Source organism: Dipodomys spectabilis, unplaced genomic scaffold (assembly GCF_019054845.1).
Source record: "Dipodomys spectabilis isolate Male_0828 unplaced genomic scaffold, ASM1905484v1 ptg000207l, whole genome shotgun sequence".
NCBI lineage: Eukaryota > Metazoa > Chordata > Mammalia > Rodentia > Heteromyidae > Dipodomys > Dipodomys spectabilis.
The window spans coordinates 11,401,925-11,418,264 of record NW_024870884.1 but is presented as its reverse complement, the minus strand read 5'-3'; the positions used below and the strand labels follow the sequence as shown (position 1 = coordinate 11,418,264).

The following is a 16,340-nucleotide window of genomic DNA, read 5'->3' as shown; positions in this document are numbered from 1 at the left end:
ATATGGAGACCTGGGGACATGGAGGAACTGAGCTAATGGACCTGGTTCACAGTCCAACACTGCTCAAAAGAAGAAGAAGAAGAAAAAAAAACGAAGGTAACTTCTTTTCTTTTTTCTGCCGGTCTTGGGGTTTGAACTCAGGGCCTGGATGCTGTCCCTGAGCCCCTTTGTGCTCAAAGCTAGCACTCTACCACTTGAGCCACAGTGCCACTTGCAGCTTTTTCTGAGTAGTTTATTGGAGATAAGGCTCTCGCAGGGACTTTTCTGCCTGGGCTGGCTTCGAACCTCTATCCTCAGATCTCACCCTCCTGAGAATAGCTTACTACCCACTAGCTCTTCCACTTTGGGTATGCCCTTAGTCCCTCGAAGCCTCAGTTTCCCCTCCAATAACATGAAAGTAAGCACCCCATATGATTTAGAGAACTGACCGACTGTCCCTTAGATAACAGAAATGCATTACAATGCACACTCAGGACAGAGCCCTTCTGATTTACCTAGCCTGGGCCAAGCACCCACAATCCAACCACACCTTAGTCCCTGTGACCCAGGACAATAGCTGGGTTCCTGACTCCAGAGTGCCTTTCCCTCACCCAGCATATGACAGGGTCTCAAACCCATTTGTCTTTAGGTCTGGACAAAGAGGTGTGATGGGTAGCAGAGTGTGAAGCTCCTAGCACACTGCAAGGAACAGACCCTGCTACAGAAAGGAACCATTAGGGATCAGTCTTACAATTGATCGTGTGTGTGTGTGTGTGTGTGTGTGTGTGTGTGTGTATGTGTGTGTGTGTGCATGTGTTCTGATACTAGGGCTTGAACTGCCTCAAACTCAGGTCCTGAAGCTCTTGCTTAGTGAAAACACTAAGCTGCTTCTTCCAGCTTTTTACTGGTTAATTAGAGATAAGAATCTCTCAGACTTTCCTGCCCAGGATGGCTTCAAACCTGATCTCAGCCTTCTGAGTAGCTAGGATTATAGGCATGTGCCACCAGAACCCAACTATACTTAATTGTAGGCAAAAAGCAAAGAGCTTTGGGGAATGTTCACCATATTGGAATGAGGGCCCAAACCTTTCTATTTCTATAGGAAAAGTATAAGAAGTCTATCTAGCTTATGCAAAATCTTATACATTTTTACTATTGATAGTTTACTTAAAACTTTAAAAAACCTGGTGTGGCCGGGCGCTGGTGGCTCACGCCTGCAATCCTAGCTACTCAGGAGGCTGAGATCTGAGGATCGCGGTTCAAAGCCAGCCTGGGCAGGAGAGACCGTGAGACTCCTATCTCCAATAAACCACCAGAAAACCGGAAGTGGCGCTGTAGCTCAAGTGGTAGAGCGCTCTCCTTGAGCTGAAGAGCTGAGGGACAGCGCCCAGGCCCAGAGTTCAAGTCCCACGACCGACCAAAAAAAAAAAAAAAAAAACCTGGTGTGTGGGGGGGTGTGGCAAACAAAATACTGCCACCACTGCAGGTGGTAGAGTGTGCAACCTTTCCACTTATCAAATGCCAGGCTTTCTGCAATAATATGTTGCAGAATAGAGAGCAAACCAGGCACCAGGCCTCCTGGTGGGAAACTCCTGACACCCAAGGATGGATTTCATAACCAGTATGTTGGACCATAGGCACACATCACCGTGCCCAGCTAATGGGAATGTTGTATAGAAATAATGAAGGAACAAAATCATTCCAGCAGAAAAAGAAACAGCTTTGAAATTTGGGGGAAGGACAGTTATTTTTGTGGGGCCAGAGTTCACGGCCTGGGGTCTGGGAAGTTTGGAATACTATGTGCAACAGGGCAGCCCGAGATCACAGAGAACCCTATGTATCTAGAACTTGCCTGAAGTGCACCTCTCAGCTCTGGGTCTCAGCCTCTAGGCCACTGGGTGGGTAGAGAGAGGTAGGTGCATACTGAAATTGAGTTACAGAAGAGATAGAGGCATACTAAAATTACAAGCAAGAAACCTTACTTGGTGGCAGAGGTTGTGGCTCAATTGTAAGGCTCCTTGCTCAAACCCTAGAAGCACCTGAAAAAATACAGAAAAGAGAAAGCCTGCTAGGTGCTAGTGGCTCATACCTGTAATCAGGAGGCTGAGATCTAAGTTCAAAGCCAGTTCAAAGCCAACTCAGGCAGGAAAGTCCATAAGACTCTTATCCCCAATTAACCACCAGAAAATCAGAAGTGGGGCTGTGGCTGAAAGCACTAGCCTTGAGCAAAAGAGCTTAGGCCCTGAGTTCAAGCCCCATGACCAACCCAGAGAGAGAGAGAGAGAGAGAGAATGCCTATACTTGGACCCACTGCTGTCATTCCTGGGGCTGATTCTGTAACTAGAGCAGCAGATCACAGAATGTAATGGTCTGTATGAACCAGGACTAGAGTTTCCAAGATAAATGAATTCAGGAGCCCATTTCTAGAGAGCAAACCATTTGTAGTTGTCACCAAAAGGAGTTTGGACAACTACTCTATAATACTTTACTTAGAAGGGGGCTCTGCTAAAGAGCCAATGTGGAGGAGCTTTTTTTTTGGGGGGGGGGGACAGTATTGGGGTTTGAACTTGAGACTTTGCTCTTGTTAGCTAGGCATCCTACCCCTTGAGTCATGCCTCTAGCATTTTTTATTTTAGTTAAAAGTAAAAAAGATAGGGTCTTGCATTTTTGCGAGCCCCAGGGCTAGTCTAGACATCAATCCTCCTAGTTATACCTCCCACTTATCTGGGATGACTAGTGTGCACCAACATGCCCTGCTGAAATGGGATCTCACTTTTTGCCTGGGCTAGAAACAGTGGGAACAGCAGAGGAGCAAGGGAAGGGTGAAATGTTCTTTGCTTTGAGAGATGGGAGTCCATCCACTTGGCAAACAGTCTGTGTCTATGTGTCAGGAGGGGTCTGATCAGGCAGGTACCCACCCCCTAGAAAACAGTTGCTATTTATTTTTTATTCATCATGGGGCTTGGACTCAGGGCCTAGGCACTGTCCCTGAGTTCTTTTGCTCAAGGCTAGTGCTCTACCATTTTGAGCCACGGCTCCACTTCTGGTTTTCTGGTGGTTAATAGGAATAAGAGTCTCACAGACTTTTCTGCCTGGGCTGGCTTTGAACCTCGATCCTTGGATCTCAGCCTCCTGAGTAGGTAAGACTACAGGCATGAGCCACCAGCACCCCCAACAGTTGCTATGTAATTCCTCCTCCATGGAGGTCTCCTCTATGTGGACACAATTGTCTGTGAGTATCTGCAGGAGATTTGTTCCAGGACCTCTAACCTCCTCCCACCTTGTTAGATACCAGATTCCAAGGATGGCCAAATCATTTTTTTTTGGGGGGGGGGTGCAAAGGGAGACACTGGTCCTGGTGCTTAAACTCAGGGCCTGGGCACTCTCTGAGATTTTTTTGCTCAAAACTAGTGTTGTACCACTTGAGCCACAGCTCTGCTTCAGCTTTTTGGTGGTTAATTGGAGGTAAGAATCTCACAGACTTTTTGTCCAGGTTGGCTTTGATCTAACATTCTCAGATCTCAGCTTCCTGAGTAGCTAGACTATCAGCGTGAACCACCAACACCCAGCAAGAAATCTGCTTAATTTTACATTAAATCTGTTTAGTGAATAAATAAAGGGATGACCAAATGCTGTTTATGCATGCACACAGCTTAACTAGATATTATTTACCTCCATTTTATAGCCAGGCAAGCAGGAGCTTCAAGATGGGAAGTGGTAAGAGAAAAGTATCCTTTGACCCCTGAGTCACAAGGCACACTGCTGCTTGTGTTGGAGAAGGTCCTCACAGCCAGATGGTAAACGCTGGGGGACTTCAAGGGACTTTGGCCCCAACCTTCCAGCCAGTTGGGCTGGCCTCAGAGGTTATCTCCCAGGTCAGGTGATCTGTCGGTCAGTCTGTCTAGGGCAGGGGAAGTAAAAAGGTGTCATTTCTCATGTGGGAAAAAGGACACTTCTGGTTTTTCTTGCAGGAAACAGACCTGGGTGAACCAATGTCTTTAAAAAAGGAAAGATGATTGTTGGACCAAGTCTTGAAGTGGCCACAAAGACTCAGCTTCTTCCATGATGCAAGAGTTTGAGAAAGTCTGAAGATGGATGAGCTTTGTCAGCCAGTCCAGTGGCTCTTCTGGTGTGAGAGAAATTCCAGATGCCCAGGCAACTTGGGGCCAATACACATCAGAAACGAGCTCTGTCTATGGAAGCCAACTCAGGAAAGGCAAGACTTGGAGAGCTTGGAAAACACAGGAACATTTCCATTCCTCTTCTAGGAGAAAGTCCAGGTGCTAAAGATGTGGGTTGGGTTGACAAGCAACCTACTACCCTTCACCTGCTGGCTGCTTCCTCCAGCAAGGGACTTTGTTCCCCCTGAGCTTCTGTTTTTCTCCTCTCTGAAGTGGAGATGCTGATAAAGTCAATGCAAGGATTATCTGAATACTTGGTACATTCCTCATCAACAAATATTATCATTGTTATGTTATTATCACTCTTCTTTGTGTGTGTGTGTATGTGTGTGCATGCATGTGTGTGTGCATGCATGTGTGTGTGCATGCATGTGTGTGCTGGTACTGGGACTTAAACTCAGGATTTTGTGTTCTTATTTACCTTTTCCACTCAAGGCTAGCACACTACCAGTTGAGTCACAGCTTTACATTCAGCTTTTTGCTGGTTCCTTGAGGATAATAGTGTCATGGACTTTCCTGTCTGGTTTGGTTTTGAACCGTAATCCTCAGATCTCAACCTCCTGAGTAGCTAGGATTACAAGGGTGAGTCATTGGGACCTGCTTGCCTTTCATTCTTTTGCCTACATCCTGGCCTAGGGCTCCAGCACTAACCACAAGCTAGGATTGTTTGATACACATATGCAAATGAGCAAGGTACCCTGGATCCTCTGCCTCTGGGGAGGAGTTCCCAACTCTCAGCCAGGGAACCCCTAGGCTAGGGCAGATGGACAACCACCGGGAACACACTTAATAATAACTGTATGGTTAATCCTTTATAATTTCACTAGTTTCAGAACATGCAAAGCATTTTTACATTCATTTCCTTTAATCTGCCTGGGAAAGGTATCTCCAGCTAGTTTTACAAAAGAGGAAAATGAATTTAGAGATGGGGTAGGAGCTACAACTAGAACCCTGACCCACCCAGCTTCCTGAAAGCCTTTGGATAAGAATCACTTGGGTGCATAAGTATGCAAATTTCCACGCCCTCTCTCCAAATTCAAATTCTGAAAGTCTGACTGGGACTCAGAAATCGTGTTTAACACCCCTGGAGATGCATCTTCTCTGGTGGAGACACAGAGTGGAGATACAGAGCCAGCCTGGATGAGTTCAGTGAGATTTCCTTGGCCTCAACTCTACATTTGATGGGATAGCAGAACAAACTACAGTCCGGGCTCACAGGAGCCAACAGGTGGCTGGTGTGCATGCCCGGGACAACTTCAAGTAGGTGAGAGCCCTTCGAGCTGGGGGGGGACAGCACACCTGGGAAGACACAGTGGCTTTGCAGTCCTTCCATCTTCTAGCACCTGCTCAGGTCTGAGGCTGTGACTTTGCGGAACTGCAGGCATCTTGTAAAAGAGCCGCAGTGGATAGAGCACTTACCACCATGCCTGGCACGTAGTAGGTGTTTGGTAAATGTTAGGGAGCTGTTAATGTGCTTGTTGAGGCTTGCCAAGGGCAAGGGCAGGGGTGGGGGTGGGGAACCTCGGAGAAGAAAGGCCTTCAGCGTCGTGGAAAACAGGGGCCAGACACTTAGGGGAGAAATTTACATTTCTTTAAAGGTCATTCTAGCCCTGCTCTTCCCTGTTGAGACTGGCTAGGCAAAGAACTTTCATACCTGTGGAATGTGCCACCGGCTTGCTCACCTTGTTTTTCATAGCAGAATAATATACTAATGTTCTTATAATAATGTTTTAACAATAATCCTTAGTAGCATTTCAAGCATATTTTCAAACAATTTCATTATCAAGACCCTTCTCCTAACTCCTTTATCCCTGTGATTGAAACATTTAACCCTTAATTCTGATATGAACAACTAATACACCGACTTCTTCTACCCTTAACATTAGCCCTGTTTATGCATTTCTCCACATCCATGATTATACTGAGCAAGAAATATGTTTGAAAAAAGTTACTTTTATAGAAACGCACAATCGAGGTTTAATTCCTTCCTCTGCTGTTAGTAAGGTGCAGGGACCAGAGATGGAATGAATGGGTCTGAGCTTAAAACTCAGGTCTCCCGTGGCCCTGCCAGGATTGCAAGATACCGGCAGCATCTTTTCTTCTGAATCACTGAGGTGACTTGAGTCCAGGTTGGTTAGGCAGACCGCTCCCTTTCCCAAGGCTAAAACCTACCTCCTAGTCCCAACCTCCCTGATCCCCAAGGGAGCACTTCCATATTTGAAGCTGGCATTCATCCCTGAGGCTTTCAGCTTCGTTCTTGCAAGTACCACAGGCTTGTCCTCCCGACGAGCCCAACGACATAACTGGAGAGAGAGAGCACACGGACACACACACACACACACACCTTCTTGAGCCAAACAGACATACTTTAATGGAGCCAGAAAGAGTGGAGTGGGCAAAGGACTCCAGGTGGTACTGAGTGTAGTACCGAGAACATCCTGAATACTAGGCAAGTGCACCCATTCTGAGCTCCACCTCCAGCCCACAAAAACTACAATTTTGAGCTGAGAGCTTGAGGAAGATAAGCCTGCTCTATCTTAGCAATAAGGTTGTCCTAGCTAGAGGGCCAGGGTGCCAAACCGCCTAGACCTGCAAACCTGGAGACCAAATTTACCCAGGATCCAAACCCAACTTCCTCTACATCCCCTTCTTTCCCCTCCCAGCTTTGAGGGTCTTTTTTCCTTCAGACACAGATTTCAACCTCCTCGCAGCAGGGCCTCCCTGGAAACTAACCCCCGCCCCCCCCCCCCCCGCCCATCTATCCTGGGGTGTTGGGTGGGGCGGGGGGGGGGGTTGTTATAGGTTCTTAAAGTTTCGGAGGAGACTGGATAGGCGGAGGCGGGGCAGCGGCGGCCCAGCATATAAGGGGCGGAGACGCAGCCTTCAGCTCCAGCCACCCCACCATGCGCACCCTGCACCTGCCCTTCCTCCTCCTGCGTGCTTGGTGGTTCCTGCTACTGGCCCGAGCCACCACGGTGGCCGCCGTGCCTTTACGGTCGCGGGGACAGCCTTCGTCGCCGTCCCCTCTCGCGTACATGCTGAGCCTCTATAGCGACCCGCTGCCCGGGGCAGACATCATCCGCAGCCTGCAGGCGCAAGGTGAGCTGTGCGCCCCGCTGGTACCTGGGGATCCCCTCAGGCCACCGCCCGCCTCGGCACCCTGCCAGTGCGCGGAGAGCTGTGGCTGGGGGCTGGGGTCGCCGCGCTCCTGGGGGTACCTGGTCCAGGACTCCATGGACACAGCCAGTGTCTGTGTTACGCGCCGGCAGCCTTGGGGCGCAGGGCTGGTGGCCAAGTAGGAGGGGACTTGGGCATCCAGGTTATGTCTCTAACTGAAACCACTGACTCCCAGATCCTGATTTGGGGTGCTTAGAGCGCAGTACTGTTGGGAGTGGGGATGGGAGAGTCTGATCGTGTTGCTTCTCATCTCCGCGGTCCCGGCGTCACGCACCTGGGCGCTCTCGTTTGCACAGGAGACAGTGGAGAGGATTGATGCTGAACGCACAGAAAAACGCTCAACCCCACGAGCCGGCTTAGAATAATAGAAGGCAATTATTGCTGTGATTTGGTTAAATATCCTTTTTCATTTTGCCGAGTGAGGGGGACTGGGTCCCCCGAGTCTGGCGTAGTTAGGAGAGTCTCTGGAGGAGGCATCAGGGATTAAGATCTCAGATCACAGATTAGGGATGGGGTGTCCCGAGGTCACTTGAGACCACCTTGGGTCCTCGAGCCCGGGCTGGGGTGCGGTCAAGTGTCCCGGGTGACTCTGTGTTAGGAGCCTTGTTTGGGACCGGGACTGTGGGCTCCGGACCGCACTGACCCCAGGGTATCTGCGGGACGAGCAAAGTCGCCGCGCGTTCTGGGCACCTGCAGCGGTGGCGTAGTGGGTGGACGTCAAAGGGAAGGGGCGTTGGCGTGGGACCCCCTTCCCTGGTGCAAACTCACCACCCGTCACCTGAGCCTCTCTGCGGCCACGCACTTCCCTCGGCCGGCGGGGGCCAGACGGCCCAGCCCGGGACTGGGGCGCAATCCACATCCGCCAATCTGATCTGTGCGCCGCCCGCCCGCCCTCTTGGCCTGGGGGCGGGGCTCCAAGCTCCCCTGCCCGCGGCGTCTGGGGTGAGACAGACAGTGACCCTCTCCGGAAGGGTCATCGGGGGACCAGCCAGACGAGGGACACCCCGGAGGGCGAAGCGATAGGAAATTAGTTGGACCGCTGCTCGACAGGAACGCACCATGGTGGTTCATCCCGTTCAGTTTCTTATGGAAAGTTCTTGAATGGTTTGTTTTTTCTCTATCATTTTTAAAAAATTGTTATTATAAAAGTGATGTACAGAGGGGTCACAGTTACATAAGTCAGGTAAAGAATGCATTGCTTTTTGGACAATGTCTTCTCTGTGGGTACGGGAGAGACTGGCACCAGGGGCTCACTGGTCTGGTAGACAACTGCTGTCTTTTGGGTTAGATGAGTGTGCAAACATGCACGACAAAGCTTACTACCATTTCAACATTTTTTTGTAGGTAATAGGGCTGAACCCAGGGCACTTGCGCCAAGTCCCCCAGCACTGTGGGTTTTGTTTTGTTTTGCATTTTGTTTCTGGAGCCAGGTCTCTAATGAGACCTTTGCTCTGGTTTCTCCTCCTGCCTCCCTCTCTTGAGTAGCTGGGCATGTGCCACCACACTCAGCTCATTTAAACAATTTTTAAGTTGTGATTCTTATACCGGATTGCTTCCTTTTCTAAGAGCAGCCAGAACAGCCAGCCTAGAGAAGGGATGTCCCAAGCTGTCTTCTTTCCTTCGGAGGCTGCACCTCCGTAACATAAAGAGCCAGTTGGGGATGCCTGAGCAAACTGGGTTTGCCTGTGTGTACATCACTGTCTACCCTTCTTCACCCTGGCCCTTCCGTTTCCTTACCTGATTTAAGAAGACAGTATTTGTAAAGCCCTTGGCAGTGGAAGATAACATATGGTTATGACTTTTACTTATTGTCATCTTTTCTACTGAGACCCTAGGCTAGGTGGGGAAGCCAAGGACCCACACTCCAACCACTTGTTTAGATTTGGAAGTGGATCAAGATAGGATAACGCTGGGCTGTGTGCATAGATGGACAGGGTTCAGAATGTTGGGACCCCTTCATGCCCACCTCAAATCGTATTTGTTGTATAATTTGGGAGTCACAGGCTAACTCCAGTGGCAAGAGCAGTCCCCCCCCCCCCAATGTCCACTTCCCACATAGGTAACTCTGTCACTGTCCAGGGCCTCACTGCCTGGCCCACACCTTCACTTCAAACTTTAGCTTTAGGTATTATAATTAGGAGGTTGAAGACAGCTAACATGCATTGATCTTTTGGTAGTTGTACCAGCAAAGCATTTTACATATGTTATCTCAGTTAACCTTAATGCTCAGAGAAGTGGTCATCTCCCTTTTATAAAGAAGGGAACTGAGGTTCAGAGAAAAGTAGCCTGGCATCAATGTCAAACATCAAGTGGCAGAATCTGAGCCATTAACTGGGAGACCGTGGGGCTCCTGCTCTTAATATTTAAGCAGGAGTACTTTTCTCTGAAAATGCTTGGTATAAAACATTTTCAAGTCACAGGTCTGCTGGCATAGGAATTGCTATGGGGTACCACCTAACTCTCAGTCCGGTGGGGCATAGGAATGTGACCTGGCACATCCTTCCCACACCTCTGAGGAGAGTTGCTAGTCAGGGCGGGTTATTGCCTCCTGCAGGTGCTAATGAGGAGGGAAGTGGAAATGAAAGGGCAGCTGGAAATGGGCTGGGAGATGCCCGCAGCTGAAGCTGAGAACTGGCCTTCTATAATACATACAGACAAGTTTTCCCAGAGAAATCCACATTCAGAACAAAGATCTGGGACAATTTAAAAAAAAAAAAAAAAAAAGCTGTTCTGTGGTTCGCCCACGCTGCATCTAACAGTGATGATTTACTTATAAACAGGTCAACACTCATTGTTTTTGTTTTTTATTTAGCAAGCAATTATCAAACCTCTTTTATTTCTTTAAGTCCTTGTGATGATGCAGGGATGAAGACTGTGTTATTATTCTTATTGCAGACAAGGAAACCAACCTGAAAAATGTTAAAGATCACTTTTTTAACCCATCTGTATCTCACTTTTATAATTACAATAAAATAGAGAAAAAAAAAGGTCACTTTTTTTTCTTGGTTCTAGTCCTGGGGCTTGAACTCAGAACCTCAAGATCTCATTGAGCTGTTTTTACTCAAGGCTAAGCTCTATCACTTGAACCACACTTTGATCCTCAGATCTGAGCCTCTTTAGCAACTAGGATTAGAGGCATGAGCCACAGGAGCCTAGATAAAAGATCATTTTTGTTGTTGTTATTGCCAAGTCTGGGGGCTTGAACTCCAGGTCAGTCCATGATCCTTGAGCTTTTATGCTCAAAGCTAGTACTCGACCACTTATACTGAAGCTCTACTTTGGGCTTTTTGCTGGTATTGGAGATAAAAGTCTCATGGGTTTTTTTGCCTGGGCTGGTTTTGAACTGTGATCCTCAGATCTCAGCCTCTTCAGTATCTAGGGTATAGGTATGAACCACAAGCATTTGCCTATAAGATTGCTTTTTTTTTTTTTTTTTTTAAAGAAAACTTGGCAGAGCTAAGTAGGTAAACAAACAGGCAATCAGACTGACAAAAAAGGAGACAAACAGAAGGATAGGGGCACATTCTAGAAGAATGTGGGTGCTCTCATAGGGAAACAGACACAGAGAGACAAACATGCAGACACACATAGACAGACAGACAGACACATGCATGGAGACACCAAGATCGCTTTTTTAATTGGCCTGAAAATCTATAAATATGTGCTAGACATCAGACAAAAATCAACATTTACTGCCAGGTATTGGTAGCTCATGCCTGTAAATACCTCTAGCTGAGATCAGAGAATTGAGGTCTGAAGCCAGAATGGGCAGAAAAGTCCATGAGAAAAGAAATGGAAATGGAGCTGTGGTAGAGTGCAAGCCTTGAGCACAGAGAGGCTCAGGGACAGTACCCAGGACCTGAGTTCAAGCCCCAGCACCAGCAAAAAAATTTTTTTTTAATCAATCAATTACTAAAGCATACAGAATATGCTATCCCACTCCATATCACCTAGTATGGTTTGGCTGTCTTAAGTGGGTGGTACAGGGCTATGTGTGAATGTATGATTGCTGTGTGTCTGCACCAGGAGCACTGGCAGGTGTGGCTTTGTGTGCCGATAAGACAGGAAAGACCCCTGGGTAGAAGACTGAGGTGCCTGTGAAATCATGCCTAGAATGACTATAGAAACCTACTTGCGAGGTTGCTAAAAATCAAAGTTTTAGCCAGGCGCTGGTGGCTCACACCTGTAATCCTGGCTACTCAAGAGGCTGAGATCTGAGGATCGTGGTTCAAAGCCAGCCTGGACAGGAAACCAGAAAACCAGAAGTGACACTGTGGCTCAAGTGGTAGAACATGAGCCTTGAGCTGAAGAGTGGAGGGACAGCACCCAGGCCCAGAGTTCAAGCCCTACAACTAACCAGAGGAGGGGGGGGGGGGGGGGAGGAGGAAGTTTTTCTCTCCCTCATTAGGTAGGAACAAGTGGGGAGAGGATGGCCAGCTCTTGGGGTTTCATGATACAACTAATTCAGTGTGTCAGTGAAGCAGGCCATCCTATTCAATGAGAAAACAGAGGAGGTGGCGAGCTCCAGGCTCACTGGACAAAGAGAAGCCCTAGAGTCAGGCTCAGCACTCAGACTGTGAGAGAGAGAGAGAAAGGAAGGCAGCACTTATCTGCTGTTCTTTGACCTTGGAGGGGCTCTTAAAGAGAGGCTGGGGCCTGTGTTTTACACTCATGCAAATCTAGGTTTACTTGTTACCTTTCAAGATGGATGCGAGGAGCAACCTCCATTTTCCCCATCCTTAAAATGGACCCAAACGTCAGTAGCTGGAAGAGGTGGGGCAAGCATGAGAAGTGGCTGACAAAAAAGTAAGGATTAAACCAGGTGCTGGTGGCTCAAGCCTGTAATCCTAGCTACTCAGGAGGCTGAGTTCTGTGCAAAGCCAGTCCAGGCAGGAAAGTCTGTGAGACTTTTATCTCCAATTAGCCACCAGAAAACTGGAAGTGGAGCTATGGCTCCAAGTGGTAGAGTGCTAGCCTTGAGTTAAAAGGATAGTGCCCTAAGTTCAAGCCCCAACTGACCAACCCCATCCCTCCCCCCAAAAAAGTAAGGACTGATCTATGAGCTGTGGTGGTTTGTGGCATGACTCAGGCTGAGGGCGCCTCTCACCAGTTCCCCTCTTTGTTCTTCTCTCCCCCTAGCTGTGGAGGTAGATGGGCAGAACTGGACCTTCACTTTTGATTTCTCCTTCCTGAACCAAGAGGAGGACCTGGCATGGGCTGAGCTCCGGCTGCAGCTGCCCAGCCCTGTAGACCTCCCTGATGAGGGTCAACTCACCATCAAGATCTTCCACCAGCCAAAGCTGGATGCAGAGGAGGACCTGGCTAAATGCCCAGAACATTTCCAGATGGAGAGTTTCACTGTCACTCCATCCCAAGTCACCTTCTCCTCAGGCAGCATGGTTCTGGAGGTGACCAGGCCACTCTCTAAATGGCTGAAGAACCCCAGGGCACTGGAGGAACAGATGTCCAGTGTGAATGGAGAGTGCTGGCTGCAGACACCCACCCCACCTGTCACCAATACCAATGTGCTTCTTATGCTCTACTCCAACCTGTCACGGGAGCAAAGACGGCTGGGTGGTGCCACCTTGCTGTGGGAAGCCGAGAGCTCCTGGCGAGCTCAGGAAGGTCAGCTGTCCCGGGAGAGGAGTTTGTGGGGCAAGAGGCAGCGCCGACATCCACTGCCAGACAGAAGCCAACTGTGTCGGAAGGTTAAGTTCCAGGTAGACTTCAACTTGATTGGTTGGGGCTCCTGGATCATCTACCCCAAGCAGTACAATGCCTATCGCTGTGAGGGCGAGTGTCCTAACCCTGTGGGGGAGGAGTTCCACCCCACCAACCATGCATACATCCAGGTATGGTGCCCACACTTGAGGGCAGACTGCTGGACAGGGAGACATTGCTCCACCTTTGCTATCATATTTCACTGTTCAGTCGCTCAACAGTCACTTGAGTTCCTCAAACACGCCAGATTGAGTAAAAAGTCCCGGGAGGAAACAGCTGTCCCATCACAGGGTGGAATCTGGTCCCATAGGCAGTTTTTTGTGTACTGTGTGGATAGCACTGAAAGCCTCAGCACTCAGGAAATTTAGAATCTGATTGGAGATGCCTCACACTATGTGTGACTCATTAGCAATTTGTGTATTCAATTGCTGCTTCTCTTGAGCCTCAGTTTCCCCACCTATAGGGCCATGCCATATTTGGTAGGGATGCTGTAGAGTATCCTGAGTAACTAAGATGATAGACTTTTTGTTGTTGGTGGTGGTCATGGGGCTTGAAATCTGGGCCTGGGAGCTGTCCCTGAGCTCTTTAGCTCAAAGCTAGCACTCTACCAATTGAGCCACAGCGCCACTTCCAGTTTTCTTGTGGTTAATTGGAGATAAGAGTCCCACAGACTTTCCTGCCCGGGCTGGCTTTGAGCCAGGATCTCAGATCTCAGCCTCCTGAGTAGACAGGATTACAGGTGTGAGCCACCAGTGTGTGGCTGTTTTTTTTAGGGCTCTTGGAAACAGAATCCAGGGCTTTGTGTATGCTAAACAAGTGCTCTTATTGCTAAGCTGCACCCTCAGCCCACTCATAACTTTTAGAATCTCTCTGCTTAGAAACAGAACAAAGCTAGTTTATTTGGGATGTTAATAATTGATAACATATTGGCATGCTGATCCTATTGTGAAGATAAGTTTTCCTGTTTGTCCAGGAAACTGGTTTTCATTCTCTTTAGCCTCTTGGGATGTAACCTGACCTTCCGCTCTTCTTTTCTCTTTCAGAGTCTGCTGAAACGATACCAGCCCCACCGGGTTCCTTCCACCTGCTGTGCCCCGGTGAAGACCAAGCCACTAAGCATGCTGTATGTGGACAATGGTAGAGTGCTCCTGGAGCACCATGAGGACATGATCGTGGAAGAGTGTGGCTGCCTCTGACAGCCCCTGAGGAAGGCCAAGCTGGCTTGTACTCCAGAAGGATAGGAAGCTCCCGGAAGACATAACATCTATCCAGGGAGGAGAAACAGAAGCAGCTGTGTCCGTCAGACCGGAAGAGGAAGGGCTGCCCACTGTAAATGCAAGGCTCTGTCCTATCTGCTGGGCCCAGAGGCCCCTGTCAGGGAGAGGGACAAGGAAGCTGGGCAGAGAGCTCACTGAAGACAGTGGCAACTAAAAGCTCAAGTGCAACAACTCTTTCCCCAAGTTTTTAAACTTGTGAACCCTATGGAATTGTGTGCCAGAGTTGGGGGGAGGGGAGGCATACATACATTTATTTTTGAGGCCATCTATTGTGTTTGTGTGTCTCAAAAGTGGTCTGTGACCCACTGTCCTTCCCCAAAGATTAGTGTCATTCTATGAGATTAAAACTGGTCATTTGGCTCCCCCTGCCTCACACTGTATTAGGGGTGCCCCATCTTTCTGGCTGGCTAGCAGCAATGTGTTGGCTGTGCCAAGGCTTCCTGGCAAGATCTCTGCTGAGTTACAATCAAACCATTGTCTAGTTTTCCTAGGCCAGCTGTCGCCTTTGACAAGAGAGGTGGGAACTTGTCCAAGAGGACTGGCCATGTTACATTGCAGAAGCTGGAGCCGTTACACTATGTCGCTAAATCAGTCTGCTTGGCAGATATGACCCACATCTATTAAAGTTGGTGACAATTCACCTCAGTTTCAATGTGTACTGTGAATGAAGTCCGTGGAGGTTCCTATCTAGCAAGGGTGAACTTTACCTGGGTGGTAGGAGGTGGAAGAAGAGTGGTCACAGATCAACCACTGAGATGTGTATTCACTGCTCAGCCTCTTTATATAAAATCATAGGTGACTGCTGGGCACTGATGGTTCATGTTTATAATCCTAGTTACTCACAGAGCTGAGATCTGGAGGATGGCAGAAAAACCTGTGAGATGCTATCTCTAGTCAGCAAAATGCTGGACTCAGGAGGTATGGCTTAAATGGTAGAACATTAACTGAGCAAGAAAGCCTAGCAAGAACACAAGGCTCTGAGTTCAAGCTCTGATACCGGCACATACACAAACCCCTCAAAGGTGGTAGATTCTAATGCACTTAGGACATGTCTGTCAGCGCCTGGCATGGGTCAATGGGGACAGCATTTCCTTAGTATGTCCAAGACCCTGGCTTTAATCCCCAGCACCAAGAAGGGATGTCTGCTGACAGATGGCCCTCTTGGCCTTACCCCCATTCTCCCTCTGATGCTTCCAAGGCCTGTTAAGCCTAAGGCCCAAGCTCTTTCCTTTTTGCCTCAAGGTTACCAGCTCCTTTGGACTTAGCTCCATGTGGCAGCACAGCAAAAACCACCTAAGCTTCCTGTCGAGTTCCCATGCACAAGTCTTCCTCTGTATAGAAAGTTCCCAAAGGCAGCCCTTCTGTACACCATATATCACCAAAATGGGGGCAGTTTCCTTAGTAGGTTGAGTGGGTCATTTTGCTGGGAATGAGTCCACAGAAGTCAAGCCCCCATTTTATTTCCCAGGCTGCCCCTCCACTTGTGCTTAGGCCTTAGAAGGGCCCCAAGCGGTGTGGGAACTCTGAAGCACAGCCTTAGTTGAATCAAAGATAGTAGCCCTGGCCCAGCCAGGGGCTGAGTATGGTTTGCTAGAGCCAAGGATGGACTTGAGAAACCTCAAGGCCTTGATTCAGCAACACAGGCAAGCTGCTTTTCTTGGGAAGGTGTCTGCCTGGGGTTAAAGACAATTCAGTCATAATCTGATTTCGTTTTTGACAACCATACCCCCTGGCTAGCCTTGTGATATCAGCTGGTCCAATTCCCTTTCCTGAATGACTCAAGGAATAGCTACACCAGAAAATAACTTGGTCTCTTGGGCCTCAGGGACTCACCTAACTTTGGATTAAGCCTTAGACCTTGGGGCCAAATGTCTGAACACCCTTCTTCCCCCTACTCCCTAATCTAAAGCTCTGGGGAGTTAAAGTCCCAGCCTAGGGCTTGGAAGTATTTTTACTCAGGGGCCAACATTTCTTGTATGGGGGTGGGAGCAGTCAAGAGAAAGGT

At 48.7% G+C, this 16,340-nt stretch overlaps 1 protein-coding gene across 1 annotated transcript; it reads left to right on the top strand.

Annotated features, from left to right (window-relative positions):
- The first annotated feature begins 7,063 nt into the window (after positions 1-7,063).
- Nodal (nodal growth differentiation factor) lies at positions 7,064-14,304 on the top strand. Its single transcript, XM_042696303.1, has 3 exons — positions 7,064-7,259; positions 12,477-13,189; positions 14,102-14,304. The coding sequence occupies exons 1-3, from the start codon at positions 7,064-7,066 to the stop codon at positions 14,252-14,254; spliced, it is 1,062 nt and encodes a 353-aa protein (XP_042552237.1). The 3' UTR covers positions 14,255-14,304.
- Positions 14,305-16,340: the final 2,036 nt, after the last annotated feature.

Coding starts and splice junctions, on each gene's coding strand:
- Nodal (XM_042696303.1), top strand. CDS start 7,064: ATGCGCACCCTGCACCTGCCCTTCCTCCTCCTGCGTGCTTGGTGGTTC. Junction 7,260..12,476: donor CCGCAGCCTGCAGGCGCAAG/GTGAGCTGTGCG, acceptor CTCTCCCCCTAG/CTGTGGAGGTAGATGGGCAG. Junction 13,190..14,101: donor CCAACCATGCATACATCCAG/GTATGGTGCCCA, acceptor TTTCTCTTTCAG/AGTCTGCTGAAACGATACCA.